Source organism: Mauremys mutica, chromosome 7 (assembly GCF_020497125.1).
Source record: "Mauremys mutica isolate MM-2020 ecotype Southern chromosome 7, ASM2049712v1, whole genome shotgun sequence".
Lineage (NCBI taxonomy): Eukaryota > Metazoa > Chordata > Testudines > Geoemydidae > Mauremys > Mauremys mutica.
In genome coordinates this window covers 98,957,099-98,979,416 of record NC_059078.1, presented here as the reverse complement: position 1 = coordinate 98,979,416, position 22,318 = coordinate 98,957,099, and the positions used below count along the sequence as shown (strand labels likewise).

Here is a 22,318-nt window from a genome sequence, read left to right as displayed (position 1 = left end):
AAGAGTTACAATAAACATCACCAGCTAACCAGGGAAGTTTCAACCTTTTGCTTGAATGGGCGATCACAGAGACGTATGATGCCCTGGGTGACTAACTTTTACTCCAAGATCATAAGGCATAGTTTTCAATATAATTACATTATTCTTTAAAAAATTATTCATACACACATCTCATAATGACTGTGAGTCCTGAGAAATTACAAGCTTTCAGTAGAGACCTCACATGCTACTCTTCATAGATAATACCATGAAAGTGGTGTGTTAGATGCAGTGAGTTTGCAAGGTCTGAGCCAGGAGTTGCTTGTAAAGAACAATTAACCTTTTTTCAGTTCGCACCAATGGGCCCATGTGCCCCAACTTCCTCTAATGGAATTTGGAGCCAGTCTGCAATGCACTTCATCAGCTCCTGAAATTGCTTTAAAAAAAAATCGCCAGCCAAAGAAGGTGGTGGAGGTATTACAGCCTCATCTGCTGACAATAATGAAATATTCATCCTGTCTGTTTTTTCCTCTTGCCCCTTGAAAGTCTCCTCTCCGAGAGGTTTGGGCTGTTGAGGATGAAGTGGTGGTTCAGGCAAGTGACTTGCTCTGTGATCCCCCCAGGTAGAAACTAGGGACTTTTGAGAACGGTTGGCAATAAACAGCCCAAGATCCCAATAAGTTTGCATGGTGGGTGTTTCCCAAACAGCAAAGGCACCAAGAATGACCATCACTAACTGGGATAGATTCCCAGCAGGAGAGATAGTGCTTTAAGACTGGGAATTCTTGTATACCCCCAAAGGCAGCCCCTCAGCAACGGATGAAAGAGACTGATAGAAAATAACTCGATTAAAAATAGAATTCAAACTAAACTAAACTATCTCTACGAACTAAGCTAAAAGGGCTAAGCAACAGGCTAGACTACAGCAGGCATGATGAATGTTCTATCGCAGGCCAGTGTGGTTGAAAAGGAACTGTGGGTGGTTTGCCTGCACGACTCTGCATAGCATCAATATGGGGCATAACAATGTCTGGAGCCCAAGCGTGAGCTGAGCAAGTATTGCTACCAAAACACTCCAATCAAAGGCTCATGCAGACCTGAAGTGGAACACTATAGATATACTACTTGAAGAAGAATTAGTGTTTTTAAATACATTTTCAAATTATAATAGTGATCTCAAATACCAACAGTCCCCTTTGTGATATGCTCTTTTCAAAGACAAAATGGACACTGACATATTGTATGCTGTTATCCTCAGCTCTAAATGAATAATTCATACTGAAGTTTATTATCGCCTGGTAGAACTCATTCAAGCAGAAGTCCTGCTGTTGTTGTCATGTCAGGTTCATGAATGACAATAGGTTTTCTATTACTATAGACTATATTGGTCTGAATATTGGAAGCAGAGGGTCTTCTCACTGATCCAACCTGGTTCTAGTTGGTATTTGTTTCTAGTTTTAGACGTCCTCTTTTGGACAGCTGCAATGTTTTCTGGACTTCTCTTCAGCTCTCCTCCTCATGTGTTTTTTTCCTCCTCCTCCTCCTCCTCATTTATTATTATTGTTTGTACTACAGTAGCACCTAGTATCTAGCAGTCCCTTGTTTCTCTTTGATTCCAATACCACAGGAAGGTATCCCTTTAAGTACTCCATCAGGATGTGAATTGCAAAGGTACCTTTTTTTTTTTTAAACTATGAATTTTGAATATATGAACTGTGCAGTTACAAGCAGATACCTTCATTTTACAAGCATGCCAGTGGCCAAGAATCTTAAAGCCTTCCCTTTCCCACTGTACATTTTTTTGATTTTGAGGTAAAGTAAAATTCCAGTCCATAACTAATAAGCAACTGTATGGGAATTCTCCTCACACTGCTTCCAAACTACTGAATCTGACCCTGCCCAGTCTGGAGCTTCATTCCCCACTCTTCAGATTCACATGCATCGTGCAACACAAAGCCTGGGGAGCCCTGAGCAGACGTGCTGCAAAAGCAGATGGTACGCCTACGCTGCATACAGGATTGAAGAGATGAGAGGAATGCTAATTTACAGGGAGATGTAAGGCAGGGAGAGAAGGACTGGGAAAACAAATGGGGGAAAAAAAGACAGGATTATGAGATGGGATGGGGAAAAACCAGAAAGATTAAGAAGCCCCATTGTACTAGAAAAAGGGCCTCAATAGTCACTGACAGGAGACACTGCCCTCAGTAAGAGTCAAATCAAGCATCTGGAAATGTACAAGCAATAAGAAAGGCGTAAAACATGATCTAAAACAGGAAAACTGGGGGGCAAGGGAGGAGAGAGACAGAAGGGGGAGATATACTTTCAATTATTTTTGGTTTTAGATGCCTCCAAGTTTATCCATTTTTTCCCCAATGGAAGGCGCTCCAGATCACTTCCTTCTCACCACTAGGTCTGGGATTGAGAACCTCATTAATCCTCTTCTCTTGTCATCTCTACTTCTTCTTTCCACTACTCCGCTACTCCTTCAAGTGTAAGTCACTTAGTGGCAGCACCATCCCATGACTTTGCTCCCTTGTCTACACTACTGCAGTGTAGTTACGCTACTCCAATGTGAATAAGGTAGCTGGAGTCGACATAGCTTAGGTCAACTTACTGCGGTGTCTACACTGTGCTGCGTTGATGGAAGATGCTCTCCCATCGACTTACCTTAATCTTCTCATTCCAGTGGAGTACCAGAGTCGACTGGAGAGCACTTTGCAGTTGATGTAATGGGTCTTCATTAGACACACTAAATCGACCCCCGCTGCATCGATCGCAGCAGCATCCATCCCCAGTAAGTGTAGACATGGCCTGAGAGTGCAACCACCTTCCAGCACACAGGCACTCATCATCCCTGGCTTCTGTTCATTTCATAAAAGTGCATCAAGAGCCACTGCACTGCCAAATGTATGACATAACCATTAGAAGTGGTCTCCTTAAAGTGCCTTCCTTTTATAAATGATATTTCCACCTTGCCTCATATTATACTCTTTAAATGTAGTTAAAATGTGATCCTCTATCTTAACAGGTACTTTACTGACTTGAATTCTGCCATTTAGCTGCACTTGCATAAATGAACTACTTAATAGAGTCTATATTTTCATAACATTTGTATTTTCATAAAACTCATCCCTGACTTCAGTGCAAGTTGTATCCACTTGTATCAGAGCTGAATTGGTTCCAAAGACTTTACTCAGAGATCCTTGTAATACAAACACACAACTGGTGTGTTAAGTATTGAGCATCCACCCTATACTTCCTGACTTTCATTAGTTAAATCAGAACCTTAATGTTAAAACTAACAGGTTTTCAAATCTTAGATGGCTTCTGGCATACAAAATTTCTGTTTCCATGCCCACACACTTTCATATAGGTTAATAATCTAACACAGCAGAGAAAAGGAATGAAAAACTGGCAAAAATTTGTATTCTGTTTAAGTCTCAGGAATGAAAATTAAAGAGTATGAACCTCAAGATTTTAACAAAGCATGTGAGAAAGAACTATGGAAATGAAAATACACTATTAATATTGTCTAGTGGTCAAGGCTAATATTTCAATAGAAGAGGCTGCAAACAAAATATAGCTTAATTCTAGGAACATGAGAATATGAAGGACCAAATATTTACAAAGCAGCATATTTAAATCAGGTAATCTGTAAGTCCTTTCTGTGCATACAAACCTCTGAGAAAAATATCAGAAGAAGCTGATGCCTCTGAAAATTTAGCCTTATGCATCACTAAAACAGTAGAGTATCCCATCATTAAGAGAAAGATGCTTCTGTCACCGGCCAGCTGTTCACAAATTTACAGACTTTAAAAAATGATTGACAGATTTAGTAAGTTTTCAGTTCACATGGATTACTCCCTTACTATACAAGATTGTAATTTCTTCGAGACATGCTATACAAACACACAGGGAGACAGAGCCAAAACGGGGCCCTAATCTTGATTGGGGTTTTTGGGCACTACCAGAATATAAATTAATATATAAGAATAAATATAAAATTAAATGGTTAAAAAGTTACATTAATGCAGAGTTATGGTTGCCTGGTGGTACATCATGCCCTTGCAGAATGCTGAGCTGAGCAAAACTCAAACTTCTGAAAACCAGGAAATACACGGTTAAGTTGACCATGCAACCTTAACTTTGCCCTCGTTCAGCAATGCTCCAGTACAACACGTTAATACACATACCTTTAGTCTGACAACCCCAGTGTTGCTGATATGTACAAGCTCTTCACTTACTTTCACTATCATTCACAAGATTCCATCTAACACTATTAAAGGGCAAAAAGTAAAAAGGCTGCCCACGCCTCCCTCCCCTTACCCTCTTCAAGGAATGCCTCAAAATGTACATAGACTCGCACTGGCCCTTGACACTCAGACTCAGGAGGTTCCAATCCTGTCATACACACACTTAACTGACTACCCAGAAAGAACACTATGCATACACAATTTAAGAGCCACTTCACAGCCTTTTACAACTCCCTTACACCTACACACAAGATACCATTTCAACCTACACTTTCACTTAACCATAATTAAAGCATTAGAATCCTTTCAATATTTCTCCTCACTGCTGACAATATCTTTTGTAATAAAAGTCCTATTGCCTGCTACCAACATTACCTACACAATTCTGCATAGAAATAATGCATACTGCATCCTGAAGGTACACATACACCTCTTCCCTTTCCCCACAAGAGAGGGTTGAAAGTATATTGAGACAAATGGCAATTTCCTGAAATATCCTTAAAAAAACCTTACTGAATTAAGTTTAAGTATCTTTGAGGTTCAGTGTACTAGATGAAAAGTTTATGTATTACTGTGGGCCGGGATTATATATAACTTCTCTAGGGGGAAGATATTATGTAAGGCCTGGATGATCAAAGGACTATATTCATCAATGTGTCAGACAAGAATGGACTTCTGGGACAATATAGGTGAAGCGGATTTCCTGGGAACTATCTAGCGGAACGTGAATGCAAGTTTCCCAGCTCTGGTTATGCAAAACCCCTGCCCTTTGAAGCTATGCTCTGAGAATAGGGTTTCTGGCCTGGTCTACATTACAAAGTTGGGTTGATGCAAGCCAATTTGCATTGACTTTATTTGTGCACGTGTATATATTCCAACTTGTCTTCTGCCAACATAAGTACCCTGTTACTGCGCTGTAGTAACATCACCTCCCTGAATGGTGCTGAGCCTTGGTTGAGGTACTGTGTGAATTAGACAATGCATATTCAGTGCGAGTGTAGACACTATGTGACCTATATCAACCCTAACACTTCTTCAGCAGCTGTCCCACAATTCTAGACAGTGACAGCTCTCTGGTCATGGCTATGAACTCCACTACCCAGGGGTCACAGAGACCAGAAGCCATAACCCCCTGTAAAACACCCACATAATTTTGAAATGCCTATTCCTGATTGTATATCTTGGCAAGCACACATAGCAGCTTGCATAGCAGATGAGGAGGAGGAGGTTGAAGATAGCTCACAGCAAGCAAGCGGAGAAACCGTTTTCCTCGACAGCCAGAAACTGTTTCTCACCGTGGACCAGGAGTCAGTACCCCCCAAACCCATCCAAGGCTGCCTCCCAGATCCGCCAGGTGGAGAAGGGACCTCTGGTGAGTGTACCTTTGTAAATATTATACATGGTTTAAAAGCAAGCGTGTTTAATGATTAATTTGCCCTGGCATTTGTGGCCAGTACAGCTACTAGAAAAGTCTGTTAATGTGTCTGGGGATGGAGCGGAAATCCTCCAGGGACATCTCCATAAAGCTCCATAAAGCTTTGGAAGGGATGTACTTCCAAAGCCTTTGCAAAAGGTTTCTGGGGAGGGCAGCCTTATTCCGTGGTAGGACACTTTACGCCAGGCCAGTAGCACGTAGTCTGGAATCATTGCATAACACAGCGTATGGTCCCGGTGTTTGCTGGCATTCAAATAACATCTGTTCTTTATCTCTCTGTGTTATCCTCAGGAGAGTGATATCATTCATGATCACCTGGTTGAAACAGGGTGATTTTATTAAGGGGACATTCAGAGGTGCCCATTCCTGCTGGGCTGTTTGCCTGTGGCTGAACAGAAATGTTCCCCACTATTAGCCACGCGGTGGTGGGAGTGGTGAAGCGATCATCCCAGAGAATTGGAGGAGGAGGGGGTTAGTTGGGTTTGTGCTGCACGTTAACCCGAAAACCACAGCCCCTCCTTTTTAAATTGCCAACCCATTTTAAATAAAAAGAGTCTACCCATTATTCTCTAAAATGTGTCTTTTTAACTACCACTCTTCCTTTTTTTTTCTCCACCACCTGCAAATGTTTCAATGCTCACACTATCTTCTCCTTCCCAGAGGCTAGCGAAGATTAGAATGCGAAAAAATGCACTCGCGATGAAATGTTCTCTGAGCTCATGCAGTCCTCCTCCCACACTGAAAGAGCCCAGCAGAATGGGTGGAGGCAGACAATGTCAGAGTCCAGGAAAGCACAATATGAATGCGAGGACAGGTGGCGGGATGAAGATAAGTGGCGGGATGAAGATGATTGGTGGCATCAACTTGATGACAGACGGCAAGAGGCAATGCTGAGGCTACTGGAGAAACAAACTGATATGCTTCAGCATATGGTTGAGGTTCAGGAAAAGCAGCATGAGCACAGACCACCGCTACAGCCCCTGTGTAACCAACCGCCCTCCTCCCCAAGTTCCATAGCCTCCTCACACAGACGCCCAAGAACGCAGTGGGGAGGCCCTCCAGGCACCCAACCATTCCACCCCGAAGAACTGCCCAAGCAACAGAAAGCTGGCATTCAATAAGTTTTAAAATGCAGTGTGGCCTTGTCCTTCCCTCCTCTCCCACCCCTTCCGGGCTACCTTGGCAGTTATCCCCCTGTTTGTGTGATGAATTAATAAAGAATGCATGAATGTGAAGCAACAATGATTTTATTGCCTCTGCAAGCAGTGATCGAAGGGGGGAGGGGAGGGTGGTTAGGTTACAGGAAAGCAGAGTGAACTGGAGGGCCAGGGAGCGAATTTCATCAAGGAGAAGCAAACAGAACTTTCACACCGCAGCCTGGCCAGCCATGAAACTGGTTTTCAAAGCTTCTCTGATGCGCTCCACATCCTCCTGTACTCTGCTAACTGCCCTGGTGTCTGGCTGCACGTAATCAGTGGCCAGGTGATTTGCCTCAATCTCCCACCCCACCATAAACATCTCCCCCTCTCTCACAGATATTGTGGAGTGCACAGCAAGCAGTAATAACAATAGGAATATTGGTTTTACTGATGTCAGTAAACTGCACCAGCGAGCTTTTAAACATCCAAAGGCACATTCTACCACCATTCTGCACTTGCTCAGCTTATAGTTGAACAGCTCCTGACTACTGTCCACGCTGCCTGTGTACGGCTTCATGAGCCATGGCATCAAGGGGTAGGCTGGGTCCCAAGGATAACTATAGACATTTCAACATCCCCAATGGTTATTTTCTGGTCTGGGAAGAAAGTCCCTTGCTGCAGCTTTTGAAACAGACCAGAGTTCCTGAAGATGCGAGCGTCATGTACCTTTCCCAGCCGTCCCACATTGATGTTGGTGAAACGTCCCTTGTGATCCACCAGTACATGCAGCACCATTGAAAAGTACCCCTTTCAGTTTATGTACTCGCTGCCTTGGTGCTCTGGTGTCAAGATAGGGATATGGGTTCCGTCTATCGCCCCACCATAGTTAGGGAATCCCACTGCAGCAAAGCCATCCACTATGACCTGCACATTTCCCAGCGTCACTACCCTGGATATCAGCAGCTCTTTGATTGCGTTGGCTTTGATCACAGCAGCCCCCACAGTAGATTTGCCCACTCCAAATTGATGCCCAAGTGACCAGTAGCTGTCTGACGTTGCAAGCTTCCACCGGGCTATCACCACTCGCTTGTGAACTGTCAGGGAAGCTCTCATCTTGGTATTATTGTGCTTCAGGGCAGGGGAAAGCAAGTCACAAAGTTCCATGAAAGTGCCCTTACGCATGCGAAAGTTTCGCAGCCACTGGGAATTGTCCCAGACATGCAACACCATGCGGTCCCACCAGTCTGTGCTTGTTTCCTGGCCCCAGAATCAGCATGAATCTGCCCCATTAACACCATGATGTCCACATTGCCAGAGCCCGTACTTTGAGAGACGTCTGTGTCTATGTCCTCATCACTCTCGTCACCTTCTTGCCTGGTTTTGCTTTTGCAGGATCTGGTTCTGCATATATTGCAGGATAATGCACGTGGTGTTTACAGTGCTCATAATTGCAGCGATGAGCTGAGCGGGCTCCATGCTTGCCGCGCTATGGCAACTGCGCTGAAGAAAGGCGCGAAACGATTGTCTGCCATTGCTCTGACAGAGGGAGGGGTGACTTGGCTTACAGGGAATTAAAATCAACAAAGGGGGTGTGTTTGCATCAAGGAGAAACACACAAGAGTCACACAGAATGATTGAACTTAAAACCCTGGGTTTAGCAGGCCAATGCTCAAACCACTGAGCTATCCCTCCCCCCCCTATTCAGGGAGGGGGGAGCAAATGAATACACATAAATACAAAACAAATCTAGTCTCTTTCTTGTTTTGATCCACTCCATCTCTCTTTTATACATCTTAGGCTGGCAGCAGACGGTGCAGTATGACTGCTAGCCATCCTCATCTCCTGGCTGCTCACCAGAACACGATGCAGTACGACTGCAGGCAGGACTGAATCTCCATGAGACAAAACTTAAAAAGAGAATAACCTGGAGTCACTCCCATTTATGTCCAGGTGCCCCTAACAGACCTCACCAAGATCTGCCAGGAGCACCTATGTCTGTCCAGACACCCTGACCAACCTAACCGAGGTCATCTAAAAGAGAACCCAGGAGACAATGACGACGGCTACCAGTCATAATGCACTGTCTGCTGCCACAAGGCAATGAGCTGCTGCTGTGTAGCAATGCAGTGCCACGTCAGCCAGCACCCAGGAGACGTACGGTGATGGTGAGCTGAGCGGGCTCCATGCTTGCCGTGGTATGTTGTCTGCATGGGTAACCCAGGAAATAAGGCTCGAAACAATTATCTGCCATTGCTTTCACGGAGGGAGGGGGGGGGGGCCTGACGACATGTACCCAGAATCATCCGTGACAATGTTTTTGACCCATCAGGCATTGGGAGCTCAACCCAGAATTCCAATGGGTGGTGGAGACTGCGGGAACTGTAGGATAGCTACCACAGTGCAATGCTCCAGAAGTCGACGCTAGCCTCAGTACTGTGGATGTATTCCGCCAAGTTAATGGTCTTGGAGTGGGGACACACATAATCAACTGTATAAAATCGATTTATAAAAAATCGACTTCTATAAATTCAACCTAATTTCATAGTGTAGACATACCCTCCGTTTTCTCTTTTCCAGACTAAACAAACCCAATTTTTTCCAATCTTGCCTCATAAATCATGTTTCCTAGACCTTTAATAATTTTTGTTGCTCTTCTCTGAACTTTCTCCAATTTGTCCACATCGTTCCTGAAATGTGGCATCCAGAATTGGACACAATACTCCAGCTGAGGCCTAATCAGCGCAGAGTAGAGCGGAAGAATTACTTCTCATGACTTGCTTACAACACTCCTGCTAATACATCCCAGAATTATGTTGGGGTTGTTTTTGTTTTTTGCAACAGTGTTACACTGTTGACTCATTCTGCTTGTAGTCCACTATGACCCCTAGCTCCCTTTCCACAGTACTCCTTCTAGGCAGTGATTTCCCATTTTGTATGTGTGCAACTGATTGTTCCCTCTTAAGTGGAGTACTTTGCATTTGTCCTTATTGAATTTAATCCTATTTACTTCATACCATTTCTCCAGTTTGTCCAGATCATTTTTAATTATAATTCTATCCTCTAAAGCACTTGCAAATCCTCCCATCTTGGTATCATCCACAAATTTTATAAGTGTACCCTCTACGCCATTATCTAAAGTATTGATGAAGATATTCAACAGAATCTTAACCAGAACTGATCCCTGCGGGACCCCACTCATTATGCCCTTCCAGCATGACTGAATCACTGATGATTACTCTCTAGGAACAGCAGCCAAGAGTCCTGTGACACCTTATAGACTAACAGACGTATTGGAGCATGAGCTTTCGTGGGTGAATACCCACTTCATCGGATGCATCCCACGAAAGCTCATGCTCCAATACATCTGTTAATCTATAAGGTGCCACAGGACTCTTTGCTGCTTTTATAGATCCAGACAAACACTGCTACCCCTCTGATACTCTCTAGGAACAGTTTTCCAACCAGTTATGCGCCCACCTTATAATAGCTCCATCTAGGTTGCATTTCCCTAGTTGGTTTATGACAAAGTCATGTGAGACAGTATCAAAAGCTTTACTAAAGTCAAGATATACCACGTCTACCACTTCCCCCCATGCACAAGGTTTGTTAGCTTTCTTTGACAGGGTATCAGGTTGGTCTGACAAGATTTGTTCTGGTCAAATCCAGGCTGACTGTTACTTATCACCTTATTATCTTCTAGATGTTTGCAAATTGATTGCTTAATTATGTGCTCCATTATCTTTCCAGGTACAGAAGTTAAGCTGACTGGTCTGTAATTCCCCGAGTTGTCCTTATTTCCCTTTTTATAGATTGGCACTATATTTGCCCTTTTCCAGTCTTCTGGAATCTCTCCCGTCTTCCATGACTTTTTAAAGATAATCGCTAATGGCTCAGATATCTCCTCAGTCAGCTCCTTGAGTATTCTAGGATGCATTTTTATCAGGCCCTGGTGACTTGAAGATGTTTAAGTAATTTTTAACTTGTTCTTTTCCTATTTTAGCCTCTGATCCTACCTCATTTTCAGTGGCATTCACTATGTTAGACATCCAATCACTACCAACCTTCTTGGTGACAACCAAAACAAAGAAGTCATTAAGCAGCTCTGCCATTTCCAATTTTCTGTTATTGTTTTTCCCCTTCATTGAGTAAGAGGCCTACCCTGTCCTTGGCCTTCTTCTTGCTTCTAATGTATTTGCAGAAATGATAAATAATGTATCCTGAAGGTACACATGCAGCTCTTCCTTTTGCTCACACAAATTGGAGGGTGAAAAACAGATCTTCTCATATTATAATCTGCTACACACCTCAAAGTAATCCACACAGGTCCTCATACCACAAACACACTTTTTCCAAGCAGGCCCAACCACCGCCTGGATTTAGTGTAGGTGTATCTAAAGCACTGACTGCTCTTGGAGTGTATGCAAATAATTCCTATTGGTTATCACCAGCTCCAGGGGAACAGAGGGAAGGTGGCATGAGCAACTTTTTCCCCCTTTCCGGCCTTTAATAGTGTTAGACAGAATCCTGTGGGTGACAGGGCCGGCTTTAGGCCAATTCAACCAATTCCCCCGAATCGGGCCCCGCGCCTAAGAGGGCCCCGCACCCAAGCCCTGCCAGTGCGCTGTACCGGGCTGGCCCAGCTTCCCCAGGGGGCAATTTAAAGGGCCTGGGGCTCCCAGCAGGGACTGGAGCCTCAGGCCCTTTAAATTGCCACCAGAGCCCCACTGCTGGAGCCCTGGGGGCTATTTAAAAAGTCTGGGGCTCCCCTTGCTTATACTGCCCCGGCCCTTTAAATAGCCCCTGGAACCCCGCCGCTTCCCCAGGGCTCCTGTGGCTATTTAAAGGACCGGGGTGGTAGAAACAGGGGAGCCCCAGGCCCTTTAAATAACCCCCAGAGTCCTGGGGTAGCAGGGGGCTCCAGCTGCCTCTGCTGCCCCGGCCCTTTAAATAGCCCCCGGAGCCCCGCCGCTTCCCCAGGGCTCCCATGGCTATTTACAGGGCTGGGGCGGTGGAAGCAGGGGAGCCACAGGCCCTTTAAATAGCCCCCGAGCCCCGGGCTGCTGCTGCTACCCTGGTGGGGGAGGGAGGAGGAGGCTCTCACCATACAGGGTGGGCTGTACCCCCTGTACCCACACCCCCTGCCTGCAGCCAGCCTGCACCTCCTGCCCTGTCTCCAGACAACCCCTGCTGCACCCCCCTGCCTGAAGCCAGCCAGTCCAGCACTCCTCTGTCTCCAGGCCTGCCAAGCCTTGCCGCACCCCCCTGCGGCCCTGCCTGAAGCCAGCCAGCCCACCCCACATCCCCCTGTCTCCAGCCAGCCCCACACCCCTTGCCCTGCTTGCAGCCAGACCCTACCTCCAGTCAGCCCCTGCTCTGCCTCCAGCCAGCCCCATGTCCACTGGTGTCCTGCAGTTCCCAGGGCAGTAACCCTGCACACCTGCTTCAATGAGAGGGGCAGGGAACAGCTGGGACCCACACCTGTGCACACCCTAGGGTGACCAGACAGCCAGTGTGAAAAATTGGAACAGGGGTGGGGGGTAGTAGGATCCTATATAAGAAAAAGACCCCCAAATCGGGACTGTCCCTATAAAATCTGGACATCTGGTCACCCTAGCACACCCCCAGGGAGTGGTGGGGACCCACACATGTGAAACAGAGCTCATTTCTAGTTCAGGCTCATCTTTTTAAAAAAGAACTTTAGGTAGGGTTAACGTACATCCGTATTTTCCCAGACATGTCCAGCTTTTTGGTTCTTAAATCGCCATCCGGGAGGAATTTTTAAAAATACGGACGTATGGTAACCCTATTGGTACAAAAAATACATACTGTGGCACATCCCTTAAAGCAGAACTTTTTACAGGGAACCGGTTGCTAAGAAATGAAAGGCTTTTTTTTACTTTTTTTTTTTTTTAAAGTCATCCCTGCCGGGGCCCCGCCGAAAATGTTCGAATTGGGCCCCGCACTTCCTAAAGCCGGCCCTGTGGGTGAGGGTGAGTGGTTTGTCAAAGGAGATGAAGAGCTTTTACATTTCAGCAACTGTGTGGTTGGTAGATTAAAAGGTGTGTGTGTTAACAGGGCATATCAGGGCACTGCTGAAACAGGGCAGAGTTCAATCTGCCATGGACAACGTTGCCTGTGTATTTCCTGGTATTCAGAAGATTTAGTTTTGCTCAACTCAACATTCTGCAAGAGGATGATATACCACCAAGAAACCTTAACTCTGCATTAATGTGACTTTTACCACTGAATTTCTTAGTTTGTTGAACAGAAAAGATATTATTGGCAGGAAGTAGTAGTCATTTAGCAATTTTATTTATTCCCCTAAATTTGCATACACCCAAATCAAACATCCCCAGGTCATGGTGTGCAACTTGCTCTCCAGCAAACTTCTGCAGTCTCATGATCCAGGAATCAACCAGAATCCACACACTGAAAACCCTGGAACAGCACAGTTCTTTTTCTCTCAGTGGTCAAGGTAACGGCACCGTCCAAACCTACGCACTGTCTCTCTTTGGACACAGCATAGGAATCTGCCCCAGAATCAGGAAGTAACCATGCCTCCACCTCTCGGGCTAGTAAAATACAGATTTTTCTCAAGCTGCTAATCCAAATGTCAATCTTTAAACAGATGTCATAATGCAACCTTAACTATAGCTGCACTGCCACGCTACTATAATAGATTTGCTGGATGCCACTAAGAGCAAGAATAAGAAAAGCATTCATAATTATTTAACTCATTTAGCTTTAAGCTACCTCCCCTTCTATCTCAGTGACTTATTACTGTTCCTGAACACCCACACACACTCTCCGTCCCCGTGCCCCCAATAGAACATTTGTTGACTCCAACCACTGATAAACTAATCTTGCACTAAGGTCAGGTCCACACTATATCTCTCTGCTGGCATAACTATGTTGGTCAAGGGCAAGAAGAGGTATGACCCCTAACTGACACAGTATTCCTATACTGGTAAAGCACTCCTATTGTGTACACGGCCTAAGATGGCTAGTGACAGTATGATCTCCTTCAAAACCCTGCTCAAGTATAGTCCTGGCCATTTTAAGCTGCTTTGATAAGGAATATTTATAGCCTTACTCCATCCCACAGAGGAACAGTATTACCCGCTTATTGCCTCAAAGTGGTCATTATTTTCCCAATCTATCCATGAACACTTTCAGATTTGACTGCCTGGATAAACACTATAAATAGAAGGTACTAGGTGAGTTTTTTGACTTAAAGAGCCAGTATGAGATTGCACATAAATTATGTTTAAATTTGATCACCATAATGGACTTAAGAAACTGTCAGTTCTCCAATTAACCCTAGAGACAGTTCAACTGAAATCTCCATTGGGGAGTTCTCTGATTCAAAGTGTGATTATTTTGGCAGGGTATAGGGATGTTTCTACTTGGACTATTTATTCATGGTACACCTTAAAGCAGTAGGATAGTCTGTCATATGTGACTAAACAAATAGAAATAGAGTTCTATATTTGTCAGGAATGCTTAGATTAGATATCTGCAGTAAACAGTTTAACAGTAAAACAAACACATTACATAGACTTAACAGCAAATCACACAAGAAATTTCAAAATTAAAGAAAACAAAAAACAAGTTTTATGCTTATATTTACCTCAGTACAGAGGGCTTACAAAGGCCCACCCAACCATTTACACCCCACCCTTGTCCTTAACGTGGGACTTAAACATAGTTTGGGGATCTTCTGCAAGCTTTAGACTTTGTGGTGAATTTAATCCAAAGAAACAAGACTCAGGTGAAGGAAATACACCTCTTCACTTATTTTGCAAAAGTTATGTATACGTTTTATAAATATTTCCAAGTCTTTGTTTATGAAAGTTTGAATGTACTGATAAATTTTCAACAATTACACAATTTACATAATAAAAATGTGTATGATAATCACTCTATTTAGCATGCTTAGACCATCCAACTGGATTATATATCCTGTTCATATATGTTTAAACTGGGCTTGAAAGGGTCCATTATCATCATTAGTAAAATCAATAAGACATAACACATACTGTAGAACACCAACTCTCAAAAGGGATTCAGTATGAGGTAAGTATTATCCTTGTATTTCCCTTCTACTTTAAAAAAAAGAGACAGCATTTATTTTTTTGAAGTTACCTGTTTCTATGGATAATTATAAAAGTAGAATATGTTCAACTACTTAGAAAGGAAGAGTTTGCATAAAAAGCTCAATGATATTTATTGCTGTTCCATTTGGGAACTAACGTTTATACAGAACGCTCACTTCAGTAACCACTATTTTACAGGAATTTATCCTGTATTCATATTTATATTATTTATAAAAATTAAATATTCAATTAATACTTGCACTGTCACAATTATAATGCTCTCACAGAGAAGACTGCAATCAGTGCATTGAAATGTCTAAGTTAAAAATAATTAACACACATGCTCCCCAAGACCAATATTCATGTCAAAGCACAGCAACAGGTTTTTCAGATTGTTTCCTCCCCTCTACACATTTGAGCAGCTCTCAATAGTGGTTTTAGTCATATTCACCTCAAAATATAACTATTTCCATGTATATATGTCACACAAGGGCTTCACCTCAGACTATAGGAAGCTTGGAAAAGTTTGTTGTACATTTCCATACACAGTGGCCCTTTGTTCCAGGTTGCAGATATGTGATAAAGCAGAACTCTGTATTTTCCCTAACAGGATCCATGTTGTTTTACCTCTTCAGTGCATGTTTAAGAATAACCACAAGCAATTACTGTAAGTATTTCCCTGTGATCAGATGACTGAGTAAGTATTGACATGCTCATTTCTGCAATACACTTTGGTGGCTCCTAGCACCTTCCACTACTTTTTATGATAGAAGGTATCATGTTGTCCTTAGAACCCAAACAGCTTTCATATCAGATTTTAACAGTTTTTTTCCTGAAGTTTCCACTTATAGATTTAACATTAATATTGCACCCATTCACTACAAAAATTTGTCATCTGTCATAACTAATCTTAACCTTTTTATTTTCTAAACCAAAACAAAGCACTAATTTGCAAATGAAGACTAACTAGGTCCATCCCATTGTTCAGGATTTGAATTTCAAAACATTCAGTACAGCCTTATTTAAGTGGAGGTGGTGTTTTTTTTTTTAAATTCAGAAAATATGTTTTCATCCTCTCTGAACCTTAATTGAAGAAATTTTGAAGCAATTTGGTGGGGATGCCACTCCAAAATAAAACAACACCTTGAGTCAGAGACCAAGCATAGAAACATTTTCAGCAAGATTTGAACACATGAAAACAGGAGGCTATAATGGAAACAGTTGTACAACCTTAACTGTATTAGATAGACATTACCAGGTGCCCAATAAAGTACACACAGCAGATGTAAAAGAAGTGTTCCATTATCAATCATACTAAGAAAATTTGTATTAACTGAGTGATTATAATGTAATATCCACAAATTTAAGTTTCTATTGATTCAACAGTAAGTTATGATTTAATACACACTCCACGTTTTATTTTACCTCTCCTCTCTACAAATATATATATACACACACACACACATATGTATTTATATACACATATATAAAGTATAAGAACATATTGTAAAAAAATATTACTCATGTCAAAAATTTGTTATAGAGACAAACTACTTACTGTTAAGAGCCATAATATTATCTGTTCCTGGATGATGGAAGTTTATTCCCATACGCCCTACAAAGTAAACAGAGGTTATTTATTAATATCATATCACACACACAAAGGCTAAAATTCAGTATCTTATTTTGAAACTACTGCCATTGCAACAGGTCATGTTATTTGTAATTTCAGTCTGCCAGAATGAACATCTAGGTGAACATAGATTTAAAATATAGAATACATAAAACAGAAGTATAAAAAGTTAAAATACTGTAGATCAAGCAACAAAGCAACTGGAAGACTAAAGCAGACAGCAATAATGATTTTCTAAGAACTCTCTCAATTTGCCTTATGCTTTATACAAGAGACAGAACTTCATTACTCAAGCTTGTACTTACACTTCACTGAAACTGCATCTTTTAGGTTAGCCTTCAAAGTAAGTAGCATAAGTGATCAAATCATTTTAGAAACCCCACAAAATTGCAATGCCAACAAGGAGTTCAGTGTTTTCCATGATAGTTTCCACAAACTACTGAGTTGTTCTCTGGATATTCCAATCACTAGAGATTGCAAGGAAGAATCAAAGTAGTGATACTTTGTCTCCATAGAGAGAGGGTCCAGAAAAAGGCAGCTTTGACTTCAAAGAGCAAGAAATAGAAGTTAACTCTAGTTCTGTTAAGATTAATCTTCATCTTCACTTAGAGATTATCTGATTAATGAAATATTAAAACATGCCCTAGGGAAATAACAGTGAAAACTTTATTATAGGACTTTCTGAACCAAAAATCCCAGTCAACTGAAAGCTATTATGTGAGCTTTTTCCATGCTACGTGGAAGAGAAAAAAAGAAATCAGGAATAGCAGAGTAATTACATCCACTTATAATCAACTTCACTAATGGACTCTTGGGTATTTAAGAGTATTGTGGTTCAGTACATGTTCGGATGTTGCCCTTAGAATTGTGATTAAGTCGGGAAGAGCTAGGTAAAAGACTAATATTTATTGCTTGGTGGGGGGGGGAAACCTGATATATTAGGATTTGAAACGGAGAGCTCAAGACCTACTCTGCTAAGGGAACAGTATAGCCAATTAGTTTCTTTATTATAGGTGTCCCTCCCCACTCCTACCCAACGAATCTCAAGATAAAATTAAAACCTCACTCTGTTTTTAGAAAATGTACCCTGAAAGAAGAATGGAGGACAATCTGTCTGTTTCTCCTTCTCCTTTACTAAGCATTTAAGAAAAAAAACCAATTTTTTCATAATCAATCATTTAAATTAAATTTGGAAAAGCTACAGTAAATAAAGCTACGTAACACCACAATAGTATAAAGAAAGAAGTGGCACTTCACTTTTTTTTTTGTAGGGAGTGGCAACACAGAATTTTCACTTTATTTTCCAAATTCCTGAATCAAAAGTTCTTAGAAGTTCTCCATTAAACTACTTCAGACTCTCCAATTGGAGACAATCTACTAAAGTTCACAGTGTATTCTTATGTTAACCTGATGCTGTAGAAACACTGACACAGCCATTATTGTAGTTGGTGTAAGAATATGAAAAATACTTCTGTATTCTTGTCAAAGTTATTACAGTACCTTTTAAGTACATTAATTAGTACAAGGTTACAAATGTTACATACATATCAATCTCTGCCAAATACAAGAATTATAGTTATTAGTACTGCAAACCAATTATTTAATTTTTACAATTATGTTCTCAGTTGAAAAAACTGATAATGTTATAAAGAAACTAGAAATTCCAATGCTGATGTAGGAGGTTTGGGTTTTCTTTCCCCCGCACCTTTGCCAAAGCTGAAATTCTGCTGTTTAACCAGCTACAAAAATAGAATCAAGTGAGAGACATCTGGTTATTTTTTTCAGGCAGTCACTATACCAGGTGCTGCCTGCATGACATTTTGTCACCTGCCCTTGGCCTGCTATTTTTATAGTTTTCTTTTCAGCTATCTTTCAAGAGTAGCAAAAATGTAGGTTGTACAAGCAAGGAGATATACATGCATTTACTGAGCTAAGTGACCATGTGGGAAAATTCTCATCATGCCATTGAAGCCTCCCACTCAAAAAATAATTTAATTGCCTTAATAAACAGCAAAATAGTGGAAAATTAACTCTTGTATTAATATCATATTAAATATGGGTGATCTAAAAATAATCTATCCCGTACAGCTTTGAAAAGACTCAAATAGTGAGTATACATTGTATTGCATTAACTGCAGAATATAATAGTATACTCAGTGTAAAAATAGTAGTAAAAAAATCAGATGATGAAATGTCACAAGCATTTCAGTATCAACAAAATTTTAATTTTTTACAATGTACTTAAGCTTATCTTAGGCCAAAGTTTCCTGTATAAATCTGCCATCTGAAACCAGGAACATGTTTCAAGGAGAAGATTGTGTTAAAAAGTAGGTATGACTGATTTGGAAAGTTATCACTTTTGGAGATCAAGTATTATACTTGCACTCCTAAAGAACTATACCACATGCCCAGTTACAGTGTCATCGCTATGGAATATCAAAACAGCCAAAACAGTTCCTCTTATTAATTAACTTTAAAAGCAACAGGCAGAAATGCAGCAAGAGAAGTCTGGAACAAAAGATGCTAGGAGTTGAAAATTAGGCATGGACACTCGTGTCTCATTCATATCACATAAAAAAAAAGTCTTCTGAAAACTATTTAATCAATATTTGTACTCAAGCCACACCTGCCATTTTCAGTTTGCTAGTCTTAGTTTCACACTTATCTGCAGAGTTTCAATTATGTGCTTTGCTAGTACATCTGTAATTGGTATATTTAGTCTGCAAAAATTTTATCTGTCTCCATTACAAAAAGCTTATTGTCAATCTCTGAATCTTTCCCATGCCATGTGACGTTGCTTAGGGCACAAAAACGGCTCCTCCCATCACAATCTATTCTGGGCTGCTCTCTGCAATTCCTCTGTGTTATGTCTCATACGTTTTCCCTTTCTAAGGACTGTGGATTCTTTCAGTTGGCCCTTTTTACATGTTCCTCCAGCTGCCCAAAGGGACTCCTTCCATGACAGACACTCTGGCATCATTCTTGACATCCCAGCTATTTCCATATTCTTTTCTGGATAACTATGTAGATAAGGAGTTGAACTCTGATGAATCTTGGCATTTGTTATAAATTTATTCCATGTAATACCAGTATTTCCCTGAGGCATTTGCCTTTGAATGCATTTAGACATCTGTCTATACCAAGGGTAGGCAACCTATGGCACATGTGCCGAAGGTGGCACGAGAGCTGATTTTCAGTGGCACTCACATAGGGTAACCAGATGTCCCGATTTTATAGGGACAGTCCCGATATTGGGGGCTTTTTCTTATATAGGCTCCTATTACCCCCCACCCCGTCCCGATTTTTCACACTTGCAGTCTGGTCACCCTACACTCACACTGCCCTGGTCCCGGCCACCGGTCCGGGGGGTTCTGCATTTTAATTTAATTTTAAATTAAGCTTCTTAAACATCTTAAAAGCCTTATTTGCTTTACATACAATAGTTTAGTTGTATATTATAGACTTATAGAAAGAGACCTTCTAAAAACGTTAAAAGGATTACTGGCACACGAAACCTTAAATTAGAATGAATAAATGAAGACTCGGCACACCACCTCTGAAAGGTTGCCGACCCCTGGTCTATACCATTTGTGTTTTTCCAGCTTTCACATCCAAATGTTAAGGTGGAAATAACATTTGAGTTGAAGATTCATAGTTTGGCCTTTAAGTTGTAGATTTTCAATGAACAAATCTTTTTAAGCTGACGAATGCCGCTATCACCAATTCCTAAATATTATTTCTTCTGGATAACTCTATTAGCTTGCACTGGCAAGGTATGTGAATTGACTCAACTCTTCTATTTCTTTGTCTTCTAACAATACTTGAGTTAGGGTTTGCTGGGTTTCTCATTAGATTTGTTTTTTCACAACTAATTATTAACCCAATTTTTCTTGCAATGTTGGTCTTTTGGTCTGCTTGCATGTTGGTTGAGTTGTCAATTAGAAGAGATGTCAGCAAAATCTTAATCTTCTAGTGTACTGTTACTGAACCACGCAATGTCTGCGTGGTATCCATCTACACTTTTTCTCATAATGAAGTCAATGCCAAACAGGAGAGGTGAGCGAAAGCATCCTTTTTGACACCAGTATCTATATTCAACTATTCACTCAAGTCTGCATGTACTTTAACCATGCATGCTGTACCTTGCTATAAAGATCTTGATATTTTTGTTGGCATACCAGGACACTTCCTGAGTGAATTGTGACTGATACCATCAAATACTTTTATCTAATACATTTATGATTAATTGTTTCTGTCATTTAATGCTCTTTGATGATTATTCTTAGGGTGAAAATCTGGTCAACACATGATTTTCTAGGTAAAAATTCAGCCTTCTCCTCCCTTAGCTTTGCCTCAACTACTTGTTTTTTTCTGCTTAAGATACACTCCCTTCAGTGACAGGCAAAGCCTTCTGCAATAACACCTCACCAGTTATTGCAGTTGCTTGTGTGATCTTTCTTTGGTATTTGACTACAGTATAATGATATTTTTCCATTGTTCTAGAGGCTTTTCCCTAGTCCCATGCTTTACTGAAAAGTTCAGTGATTTTATCAATGGTTTCCTGCTCACATGCTTTCAACATTTCTCTAGTGACTTGGTCTGCAGCTTTCCCAGATTTTAAAACTTTTTCACTGAGTCTTTCACTTCTTTGTTTGTGATACAAGATGTTATGATGCCTAACTCTGGCTATTTAAATTCTTTGACAAAGTTAACAGTTTCTTGTGCTTGCCCACCAGTCTCTGCTCTTTTTCTGTTAGAGTCCTTCCTTGTTTATCCTTAACATAGAATCATAGCATATCAGGGTTGGAAGAGACCTCAGGAGGTCATCTAGTCCAACCCCCTGCTCAAATCAGGACCTAACCCCCAACTAACATGGCCCCCCAAGCTAGTGTAAACTTGCCATTTAGAGCCTTGTTGAGTTGGTAAAGTGTTTTATCACCACCTCTTTCAGTAGGCACTCCAGCTTCTTTGACATTGTTGTCTATGTATTTCCTCTTATCTCTTCTTGTGCTACTTTACATGGCTTTATCCTTTATTTCATACAGATTTTTGCTGATGCTTTTTTCTGGAGGTGTTTTTGAGGAGCTAATGTTTGCTTTAACTTGTTTCCTTTATTTCACAGAGTTCAACATACCTGCACTTATTCAGACTTGATGTTTGCTTGTGTGGGAAAAACTACAGTTATTGGTATCTATAGTACTGTCAGGCAAAAAGCACCATGACACATTAATGTTGACTTTTTGTGATGGATCTAAGTCTTGTACCATCTGAAATCTGTTTTTCAGTTCAATTTGAAATTGCTACTGTATGTCCTATCTAGTCAGCTTTTGCTGTCAGTTTTCTTGGTTCTTTTGGTGGTTTTGTTTTTCTTAAGTTTGATCTTCAATCTTGACACACAAAATTGTGGTCACTTCTAACATCAGCTCCTTTGTATGCTCTGACACCCCACGGGGCAGATCTAAATTTCCTTCCAGCACACTGTTGAGTCAATCTGGTTCCTGGTTACTCCCTCTAAGGAATTCCATTTTACTGCCAATTAGGATCCTTGATACTAAGCAGTCTTTCATCATTTTGATTTTGGCAACTAAAGCCATGCTTTCCCATTGCTTTCTCCTCTCTCTTATTACCCCCACCCATGGCATTGAAGTCCCCCATTACTAAACAGATGCCATGCTTGAGAAAATTGTCAGCGTTTGAAGGCAAATGTAGAACTGACTTTTTAATCTCATCATCATAGTTATTTGTTGGTGCAAATATTGTTTGCAGTGTTATTGTAGTCATGA

The 22,318-nt window shown here is 41.3% G+C and overlaps 1 protein-coding gene across 7 annotated transcripts in view; it reads right to left on the bottom strand.

The window, feature by feature from the left end:
- The window catches only part of CPEB3 (cytoplasmic polyadenylation element binding protein 3), a 191,083-nt gene that overhangs the window by 87,287 nt on the left and 81,478 nt on the right, over window positions 1-22,318 (bottom strand). For 6 of the 7 annotated variants that reach the window (XM_045023056.1, XM_045023059.1, XM_045023060.1 and 3 more), the window contains exon 4: window positions 16,461-16,517. The exons of the other annotated variant lie outside the window; for it this stretch is intronic. In XM_045023056.1, coding sequence (XP_044878991.1) covers window positions 16,461-16,517 — 57 coding nt within the window. The remainder of the gene's footprint in view (window positions 1-16,460; window positions 16,518-22,318) is intronic. 7 annotated transcript variants of the gene reach the window in all.